The sequence below is a fragment of the Myotis brandtii genome, unplaced genomic scaffold (assembly GCF_000412655.1).
Source record: "Myotis brandtii unplaced genomic scaffold, ASM41265v1 scaffold139, whole genome shotgun sequence".
NCBI lineage: Eukaryota > Metazoa > Chordata > Mammalia > Chiroptera > Vespertilionidae > Myotis > Myotis brandtii.
Genome location: NW_005354965.1, coordinates 1,548,969 through 1,559,958, shown reverse-complemented (window position 1 = coordinate 1,559,958; position 10,990 = coordinate 1,548,969). Strand labels below are relative to the sequence as shown.

The 10,990-nt window shown below is 51.2% G+C and overlaps 1 protein-coding gene across 1 annotated transcript in view; it reads left to right on the top strand.

Annotated features, from left to right (window-relative positions):
- Positions 1–8,728, top strand: part of ATP5O (ATP synthase, H+ transporting, mitochondrial F1 complex, O subunit) — a 12,837-nt gene extending 4,109 nt beyond the window's left edge. The window contains exons 2-7 of the mRNA XM_005860733.2: positions 1,126–1,176; positions 2,172–2,282; positions 3,280–3,409; positions 6,795–6,907; positions 8,205–8,291; positions 8,548–8,728. Of these exons, the coding sequence (XP_005860795.1) occupies positions 1,126–1,176; positions 2,172–2,282; positions 3,280–3,409; positions 6,795–6,907; positions 8,205–8,291; positions 8,548–8,661 (606 nt within the window). The 3' untranslated portion in view covers positions 8,662–8,728. The remainder of the gene's footprint in view (positions 1–1,125; positions 1,177–2,171; positions 2,283–3,279; positions 3,410–6,794; positions 6,908–8,204; positions 8,292–8,547) is intronic.
- Positions 8,729–10,990: the final 2,262 nt, after the last annotated feature.

Genomic DNA, 10,990 nt, shown 5'->3' with positions numbered 1-10,990 from the left:
CACCCCCGATCGTCCCCCTCCCTGGGGCGTCGCGATCTGACCTGGCAGGTCGGGGGTCATGGTGACGCTAAGGAAGGACTGTAAAGCGCAGCCCACGTTCTTGTAAGGAAAGTGAGGCAGCAGCGTGTACGCGGTTCGTCCCGCTCGGGGGAGAGCTGAGATCCGAGTCACAGAATCACAGAAGAGGGAGAGGAAGCCCGGGCTCTTCTGCTTCACCCGCGCGACGCTCTCCCTGGCCTGACCTCAGGGAACTTTGCCCCCGATCGTCCCCCTCCCTGGGGCGTCGCGATCTGACCTGGCAGGTCGGGGGTCATGGTGACGCTAAGGAAGGACTGTAAAGCGCAGCCCACGTTCTTGTAAGGAAAGTGAGGCAGCAGCGTGTACGCGGTTCGTCCCGCTCGGGGGAGAGCTGAGATCCGAACCCATGGAGTCACACCGAGAGGGAGAGGAAGCCCGGGCCCTTCTGCTGTCTGCCCGCGCGACGCTCTCCCTGGCCTGACCTCTGACCCTCAGGGAACTTTCCCGCAAGAGCCGCAGCGTCTTTGCATCCTCGCGGCCGGTTTGGTGTAAACACTGCGGAGCTGGGGTTGCAGCGTGAAGGCGACCCGCGCCCCGGCAGGTGCTGCCCCTCCGGGGATGAGCTGCCCTCGCAGAACCGGGCCTGTTCTCGCACCGGACCTGCCCCCTCCCCAGGGCTAAGCCTCATTCCCAGAAGGCACTTGGCTTCTGAGCAGGTGCACCTCTTGCCAATGGTGGCAGGAATCCTGCCGCTTTGTAGTAAAATCCTGCTCACGGGTGGTTCTGTAAACGCTAAACGTCTTTCCTTTCTTTTTGAAACACCAGTTTCCTTGTTATTCTTTACTCTGTTTTCTCCCTGTTCTGGAGTGCCGGCCTCAGCCCGGCCCAGCAGACGCGCTGGTCCGTGGGAAGGCAGTTTCCCAGCAGCTGGGCGAGGCTGTGCGCTGGGACGTTCACTCCTGACCAAGAGCAGCCCGCCCTCCCTCGGTCTGTGATGACACAGGAGAAACCAACCGTGTCCACGTCCTATTTACTGTAAAATGACTGATTGGCTTACGTGTAGAGTCCTCGAGATCCGAGTGTGACCTGCTTTCCTTTGTTTCAAAGGTGCGACGCTTCAGCACGTCTGTGGCCAGGCCGTTCGCCAAGCTCGTGCGGGTAGGTCAGCCTCTTCGTCATTGCAAAGCGGGGACCGGTGTCCAGCAGCAGTACCGCCAGGGCCTGGACTTGTGCACTGTTGTCGTTTCAAAACGTGCCATGTGCGTGGGGCTAGGGAACGAATAGTGCCGAATGCCTGCTGTGCGGCAGGCACGTCCGTAACCTTTAAACGGGAGAGTCCCTGAACCCCGGAACAGTGATGGGGAGCGGCTGGCCTTCCTACTTCACGAGGGGAAATGGAGAGTCCAGGAGGACTTGTGCCGTGTCGCTCAGCTTGGTCCTGGGGCTGCCCTGGAACCAGACTCATTCAGAGCCTGAGCTTTTCTCCGGGGCCACACGGCTCCACTGGGGGGCGGGGGCGGACGGGGGTTAGGTGTACACCCAGGGCCGGTGTGGAGGAAGCCTGCAGTGTATTGTGAGAAACACGTCAAGCCACAGGCACATAGTCAATGGCTAAAGGGCTCCACTGGTGAGGAGGCTCGTAAGAGACACAGTCTTCCTGTGACAGGCGCGAAGTGTGCTTGTACATGCTTCATAAACACCTGTTTTCGTGGCTCTCACATGTTCAAAATTGTCCCATCAATGTTAAAAACCTCCCATCATAAACACCTGTTTTCGTGGCTCTCACATGTTCAAAACTGCCTCCCATCAATGTTAAAAACCTCCCACACCTGAAACTGAATAGCATTGCATTCAAAGGAAGCCAGCCCGTCTCAAGGCTCATGGACTTGATTCTAGGTGGTTAGGCTGAAGGGGTTGGACGCCGTCTTTCCTAAGGCCCTCGCTCTGCAGGGAGGAACTGGAGGGTCAAAGGTTGACCGGCCGGGGGAAGACTTCTAATTTGAGAATTGCCATTCAGGATAGCTCTCTGACAACATAGTTAACTTTTGTGCTACAAAAGATGTCTTTTTTAAATACAGCTATTTAATTCTGCTATTGACAGTAGAATATTAACTGATTTTCCTTTTTGTCCCCTGCCCCACCTTTTTTTAAAGCCACCTGTTCAGGTGTACGGTGTCGAAGGCCGCTATGCCACTGCTCTGTACTCTGCTGCATCTAAACAGAATAAACTGGATCAAGTAGAAAAGGAGCTGTCAAGAGTAGCGGTGAGTGCTTTCCTGCCCGTTACTACATTCCCACCGTGTTTTTTTCCATTAGAGAGTGACCTGGGTTGTGGGATGGGGTTTGACTAAAACCGGAAGTCAGCGGAGACTTAGAAAGGAGCCCTTTGCCTTAAGACTGTAAGTGAGGGTGAGAGAAAAGTGTGACGCTACAAGGCATCACTAACTGTCCATTGGGCAACCCAGATTCCAGAATGCTCTTCGTGTATGTAATCCAGCAGTTGTCCGGAAAAATGCTGGTTTGGGGCCACACATTGCACTTTCTCCTGAGATGGGGGCGGATCAGAGACAGGCCCAGGCGGGCGCCAGGGAGAAGCTGCTCACGCAGTCACTGAGGGCGGCAGGGGGGTGACAGAGATGGAAGCAGCGTTGGGCACTGGATCCAGACGTGTGTGGGTTCACAGAGGGGAGACAAAGGGGTCTCAGGTGCCTGCACTCCTGTGTTCTGCCTGCTTTCCCTCCCGGACGGGGGGTGGGAGGCTGTTCTGAAGCACCACACACACACACACACACCCCGCCCCCGGCTGGGCTGGTTCTCGAGCTCTGAGAGGGAGCACAGAGGGTCACCTGAGCCAGAGAGGCCCCTCCAAGGGGGCACCGTTTAGGTCCGCACCTGAGTGCTGGCATTGCCAGTATCCTCTCAGTACGTGAAAAACTAGGGTAGGACCCATATTAAATACGTTAAGATACGCAGTGAACTGGGTTTTGGGGGTGCATACTTAAGTCTCTGTCGAAAAGCAAAAGTTAATTTTCAGAAATTTTAAAAGTGTCTACATTTTTTCAAGAAATAGTGTATCTTATGTGAAATCATGGTGTGGTGTATGCTTAAAGGCAGAGAAAATTATTTGATTGTAACTGTCCTTTGTGCTTTGAGAGTGCCAATTTAATTCATGAAATACATGATCCATAAGAAGTGTGTGTGTGGCAGCTAGGATCGTTTATGCTCTAAAGAACTTAAGAAATTCTTTTTTGGCACTTTCAGCAACTCCTGAAGGAACCCAAAATGGCTGCTTCGATTTTGAATCCCTTTACGAAGCGCTCTGTTAAAGTGAAAAGCCTGAACGACCTGACGGCCAAGGAGAAGCTCTCTCCCCTCACGGCCAACCTGATCAGTAAGTACTGGCTTCTCCCGAGTCCCCGCAGACTCGCTGCTGGGAAGGCCGTCCAGGGGCAGGCGCATGGGCGTTGCTGCCCTTGACAGAGAGTCAGGCCTCCCCCAGCCTGTCCTTTCCTCTCCCCAGTGAACCGTCTGCGGATTCAGGTTCGAGGGGCCCTGGCTAACGATGCTAAGATGTGAGAGTCTAATCTCAGTATCTCAGCCCACGGCCACCAGGATGGTCGGTAGCCTGGCAGTCCCTCTGTCCTTGGAGAAATTTGCATCCTTCGGCCCATCAGGTTACTTTTCAAACCCCAGGTCAACTCAGAATACAAGTTCCAAAGAATGTGTATTTGTGCCACCATTTTTTAAGATACACAGTGTTAACTTGAGGATTTGTAGCCAAATGTTAAATTCTGTGACCTACATTTGAAAATCAGATGCAAGCTGTGATCACAATATTCAAAGAAGAACTAACATTCAAACAAGAGCTAACACCTCTCTCTAACTATTCCAAAAAATCCAAGAGGAGTGAAGACTCCCAAGCTCATTTTATGAGGCCAGCATTGTCCTAATTCCAAAACCAGATAAAGACACTACAGAGAAAAAAATTATAGGCTAATATCCCTGATGAACACAGGTGCTAAAATCCTCAACAAAATATTAGCAAATCAGATCTCCAGCGATACATTTAAAAGATCATACATGATGGCCAAGTGGGATTTATTCCAGGGATGCAGGCTGGTACAGTATATGCAAATAAATTAATGTGATACAGCACATAAACCAATTGAAGGATAAAAATCCAGCACCCATTTATGATTAAAACTCAGCCAAGTGGGAATAGAGGGAACATACCGCAATATAACGAAGGCCATGACACCCCTACAGCCAACATCATACTCAGCAGGCAAAAGCTAAAAGCATTGCCCTTAAACTCAGGATCACCTCTCTTACCCAGCATAGCACTGGGAGGCCTGGCCACAGCAATCAGACAAGAGAAAAGGCATCCAATTGGAAACTAAAAAGGAAAAACATTATTATTTGTAGATGACATGATATTATAGAGTAGGGGTCCTCAAACTATGGTCCGCGGGCCACATGCAAATACAAATATTGTATTTGTTCCCGTTTTGTTTTTTTACTTCAAAATAAGATATGTTCAGTGTGCATAGGAATTTGTTCATAGTTTTTTTTAAACTATAGTCCGGCCCTCCAACGGTCTGAGGGACAGTGAACTGGCCACCTGTTTAAAAAGTTTGAGGACCCCTGCTATAGAGAGAGAGAGAACCCTAAAAACCCCACCAAAAAACTAGAACTGATAAATTAATTTAGTAAAGTAGCAGAATACAAAATATCCAGAAGTCATTTGCATTTTTATACACCAATAATGAACTATCAGAAAGGCAAACCAAGAAAACAACCCCATTTATAGTCACATTAAAAAAAAAACTAGAAATAAATTTAACTAAGGATGTAAAACACCTATACATAGAAAATTATAAGACACCGAAGAAAGAAATTGAAGAAGATACAAGTAGATCATATACCATGCTCATGAATAGGAGGAATTAATATCATTAAAATGTCCATACTAGCCAAAGCAATGTATAGATTCAACACAATTCCTATTGAGATACCAATGGTAGATTTCACAGAATAGAACAAATATTCCAAAAATCTGTATGGAACCACAAAAGACCCTGAATAATCAAAACAGCCTGGTACTGGCATAAAAACAGACGTTTAGATCAATGGAACAGAATAGAGAGCCCAGAAATAAACCTGTGCCTTTATGGTCAATTAATATTTAGAGGAGGCAAGAACATACAGTGGGGCAAAGATAATCTATTGAATGAATGGTGTTGGGAAAACAGGACAGATACATGCAAAAAAAATGACACTAGACCCTCTTCTTACACCATGCACAAGAATAAACTCAAAATGGACTGAAGACTTAAATGTTAAACTCAAAACCATAAAAATCTTAGAAGAAAACATAGACAGTAAAGTCTCAGACATTTCTCGTAATAATATTTTTTCCGATATATTTTTTGGGACAAGGGAAATAAAAGGTGGGACTGCATCAAACTAAAAAGGTTTTGCACAGCAAAGAAACCATCAACAAAATTAAAAGACAACCCACTGAATAGGAGAACATACTCGCCAGTGATACATCTGATGGGTTAATATCCAAAATTTATAAAGAACTAATGCAACTCGACACCACAAAAGCAATCAATTTAAAAAAGGGGCAAAGGACCTGAATGGACACTTCTCCAGAGAACATTCAGATGGCGGATACACGTGAAAAGATGCTCAGCGTCACTAAGTTACAACGTGGGCCGTCCCCTCACACCTGTCAGAGTGGCTTCATCAGTCAACACACGTGCTGGCGAGGATGTGGGGAGAAGGGGACCTCGTGACTGCTGGTGGGAAGGCAGCGGGTGCAGCCACTGGAAAACAGCATGGAAGGTCCTCAAAAAATTAAAGGTGCAACTGCCTGTGACTCAGCAGGCCCACCTCCGGCACTGTGTCTGAAGAGCCCGAGACACGAGTGTGAGAGAACATCTGCACGCCTCTGTCACGTCACAGCCATGCTACGTACAGTAGCCAAGCCAAGAACTGCAAACTGCCAAGTGCCATCAGTAGACGAATGACTAAAATGCTGTGGTGCATTGACACACGGAATCCTACTCGGCTATAAAAAAGGAAATCCTACCCTTTGCGACAACACGGAGGGACCGGGAGAGCATTATGCTAAGTGCACTGAGCCAGTCGGAGAAAGACAAGTGCCATAGGATCTTTCTTATATGTGGAATCTAATGGACAAAATAAACAAACTATAAACAGACTCATGGAGACAGAACAGACTGACAGCTGTCAGAGGGGAGGGGCTGGGTGAGAGGTGAAGGGATTAAACAGATAAGACTAGTATATCTGTTGCAAATCTGGGTAAGACACACACCCCTTACTAATTTAAATGCATGTTGGCGCAGTCTCTTTTAAGAAAACAAACTAACATTGAGTAACAATCTCCTCCATTCACATTCTTAAAGAGAATTAAATATAATATTTTTAAAAATATATTGATTTCAGAGAGGAAGGGAGAGGGAGAGAGAAAGAGATAGAAATATCACACACGAGAGAGAATCATTGATTGACTGCCTCCTGCACACCCCCTACTGGGGATCGAGCCTGCAACCAGGCATGTGCCCTTGACCAGAATAGACCCCGGGACCTTTCATTCTGCAGGTCAACACTCTATCCACTGAGCCAACCCAGCCAGGGCTAAATATAATATTTTAAGGCCACAGATGACGCTTTGGGGGGGACTATAATACCCACGAATGACCATTTTATGTGAGTGTCCAGTGACTGAAACACCTTCACTTCCCCAGATTTGCTCGCTGAGAATGGCCGCCTGACCAGCACGCCCGCCGTCATTGCTGCCTTTTCCACGATGATGAGCGTGCACCGGGGGGAAGTCCCCTGCACGGTGACCACCGCATCGGTGAGTGAGGGCTGTGGCCCTGCGTTCGCCTTGGCATTTCGTGCATCACGTTTGGCAGAACAAAAAAGAAAAAGCGGCTAAAATCAAGACCTGGGGAGAGGTGACCTGTCACGGGAGGTTTGCTCAGTTCCGCCCGCTTCCGGGAGCCTGCGCTCCAGGGGCCTCACGCACCTTCACGCCGCCCTGACGGGACTGTTCCTGAGGCTCGAGACGGGGCGGAGGGTGTGAGGGACAGCGCTTTGTGCTCCGACACAGGTGTGAGTCTGTTAGTTTACTGAGACTCGGGTTCCCAGCCTTTGGGGTGAAGGGGAGAGTGTGGGGCGCACAGGCCCTTGGCTCTCGCTGACTTGATGGCGTGGGCTGTGATAGGCGCCATTTACTGAACCCTCCATGTGCCGGGTGCATTTGTGATTTATTGTCCACGGCCCATGCGAAGTAGAAGTGATTATCTCCATGTCACAGGCGAGGAAACCAGCCCAGGGAAGTTGAGTTGTTTGTTCTGGTCACAAGCGGTAAAGTCCGGATTTGAACTCAGACCTCTCTCCACAGCCCATGCTCCTTCGGCTATCCCCGCCCCAGAGTTCATTTTCTTGCCCTGAGTCTGTCTGTCCCTGCTGCGCGTCAGTGTGGGAAACCGCCTGTGGGACTTCCCCCCCGGAGAACGCGGCTGGTGTGCGCGGAGTCTCAGCGCCTGCCTCCGGAGGCCATTCCTAGTCCGTACAGCGCTCTGCGTCTCCAAAGAGCGGTGTCAGGGACATTTCATTTCACTTCATTTATTAATTGACTTTAGAGACACAGGGAGAGACATCGATCTGTGGTTCCCCTTACTCACGCCGTCAGTGGTTGGTTCCTGTGTGTTCCCTGACCACGAAGGGACCCGCAGCCTTGGTGCAGCAGGACGATGCTCCAGCCTGGCCGGGCGTGTCAGGGACATTTACCGGCTCGAGGGCCACACTGTCCCATGGCCAGGCCCGGGGCAGGTCACTCTACTCTTTAAAAAAAATACACTTTGATTAGTGACTAAGGGCAGCAACTTTAGAAAGAGACTGATTTCCAATGTTGGCGTGGGTCCTCACTCCCTGGGCAACCTTGCGTGGGTTTCTTAGCCACTGTGAGCCTCAGTTCTCGTACACGTGAAGTGGGAATAATGGCTGCTGGCCTCCCCCGGTGATGGGGCGATGGGGCCTCCCAGTCCTGGGGTGATGGGGCCTCCCAGGGTGATGGGTATTTTTTCCTGACGCTGGGAAGTGTCCGTTTTGCTTCATCTGAGTGTAAAAGAGGGTTATGTTCTTTTCAGGCTTTAGATGAAGCCACTCTCTCTGAATTAAAGACGGTCCTGAACAGCTTCCTGGCTAAAGGCCAAGTGTTGCAGTTGAAAGTTAAGGTAGGTTTTTATTACGTGGGGTTTCCTCAGGCTGTCACTCGGGACAGTGAGACGTCAGGTCTGCCCGTGCTGATGTGCCTGTCGTGGGCCTGGGGTTCCCGTCTAAGGGCTGCAGGTCCGCTCCCAGCGGACGGCCTCTTTCTGGGTGTGCTCCTGTCCATGCAGGCAGCACGCAGCCTTGGGAGCGCTCTGCGTCTTCCCTTTTGCTTGGCGCGAGGTCCGTGTGTTTTCACATGTCCAACCTGTTTCCTCCTAGACTGACCCGTCAATCATGGGCGGGATGATTGTGCGCATTGGAGAGCGGTATGTTGACATGTCCGCGAAAACCAAGATCCAGAAGCTGAGCAAGGCCATGCGGGAGGTGTTCTGAACGCACTGAGGCTTCTGTCGGTGAAATGTAAAGCTTGGAGCAACAATAAAATGCTTCCTGAACAGAACATGCTGTTCACTGTTCTTCACGTGGAAACACGGGAGCCTTACTTTTATACAAGGGGCCCGGTGCACAAACTTGTGCATGGTGGGGTCCCAGGCCTGGCCAGCGATCAGGGCCAATCAGGTTCCCCACCTCCCAGCCACCCCACCTCCTCCTTCCCTCACTCCCTCAGCACGTAGCGCTGCCGCTGGTCGCCTGCCATGTTCCGCACCACCCCCTGGTGGTCAGCGAGCGATCGATCGAACTCCCGATTGAACACCCAAGGGGAAATTTTGCATATTAGCCTTTTATTATATAGAATTGTTCTTGCAGTATCTCCTCGTAAAAAGACTAAAGGCCCTTTGGCTAGAGAACCTAGAGTATGTAGATTATTAGGAATCTAAGGAAGCTCGTATCTGTTAGGAAAAATAGTTACCCTGTTGAGCCTCATTTTATGCCTGGCTCCCTGACACCTGTCCCCCTGGCCTCACCAGGGCGGGGCTGAGCCTGGGGGGTTGGGTGCCCGCGAACCAGGCTGCTGGTGTCTTGGAGTTTCCGCTTTTAGTGTCCATCTCAAACAAGGACCCTGAAAGCGGTTCTCTGGGCCAGACACGGGCAGCCGCCCCTCTCTGCTGCCTCCCAGTGCCAGGATCCACCCCATCACTGGCCTAGGGGGTTGGGCCTCCTGAAGTGCTGGGTGGTGCCCATCCACTTAATTCTTGTGTGTGTGTGTGTGTGTGTGTGTATACATAGCTATAATAATAAATGCGTAATGTGCTAATTAGACCAGAGATCCTTCCAGACGAAGCCAGGGCTGTACAGGAAGCCAGGGTCCTGGGTGCCGGAGGGAAGCCAGTGCCAGCAGCCGGGGGAAGGAAGGCCTACTCTTGCACGCATTTCGTGCATCAGGCCTCTAGTATATTTATGATGTGTGTGTGTGTTTAGTGATTTTTTTGTTAAACTTCACCCGTGGATATTTTTTCCATTGAGAGAAGAAGGGAGGGGGAGAGAGAGAAACATCAATGTGAGAGAGACACATCAATTAGTTGTTTCCTGCACGCACCCCGACCAAGTCCAGACATTGAGCTGCAACGAGGTAGGTGCCCTTGACCAGAATCGAACCAGTGACCCTTTAGTCCATGGGCCAGTGATCTAGCCACTGAGCAAAACCGGCTAGGGCTGTTTTTATTGAGGGAGAAACATTGATCAATTGCCTCCTGCATGCACCCTGACACGAGCAAACCTACAACCGGGCATGTGCCCTGACCAGGAATTAGACCGTCAACCTTTTGGTGTACGGGGTGATGCTCAACCAACTGACTGACACGAGCCCGGTGCCCGTCCTGTCACCTGACACGCTGCCCCGTCCTGTGCATTTCGACCTGGTGTGAGCCCAGAGTGGTTTGTCTGCGATCTTGCCATGCGTGGTGTCTTCGTGTAAAGGGGAGCTCTTAGGACATCACTGCCTGACTAGCCAGGGGCACTGGCCTGTTTTCCCTTAGACTCAGATTTAAAAATGAAACAGCCAACACCACCATAGCTGTCGGTGTGCGTGAATCAACATCATACCTTTTTTGTCAGACCGGCAACCAGTATATTTCTTGTGCCACAGGATTTATGACCAACATAATGAGCAGGGCGAACCCCTGTGCTCAGAGACAGCCTGTCCTCACAGCCCAGGAGTGGCCATGCCCTGCACTCACAGCAGAGGTGTGACCCCTGGAGAGGAACCTGGTGGGAGGAAGAGCCCCTACAAAATCCACTCCACAAACATGGGTTCCTCTCACAGCCAGGCCACAAGTTCCAATGTCCAGAAAGTTCCGTAGGTCAGAGCGGTGGCTTACCGCCCAGTGAGTCCCAGAACACGGGCCGGCTGCTCTGCTCCCCGACGGACACAGGTGGGGTTGAAGCCGGTGACTCCAGCCGTGCAAGCTGCTTCCGACGGCAAAGCTCCCCGACTGGAGCCGGGGTCCCCACGGGTCATGGAGCGTAACGCCCACTTCCAGAGGCGCGTGCAGGCCTCACGCTAAGACGTTCGTAAATACCCGTTACCGGCTCGATGACCTCACCCTCTGGGCACCTGAGCCCGGGATTGATGGACTGAACCATCTGGTGGGCATCGTCACCGGACAGAGCGCACCCAGTCTCGCCTGCAAAGTCTCGCCGCCGCTGAGGGCTTGCTCAGGACTCCCGGGCCCTCAGCCTCCAGGGAAGCCTGTCCCGAAAAGCGCCCTCAGCCCGCGTGACGCCCCTCGGGGTGCTCTGCAGCCTCGGCCTCTCACCCGCG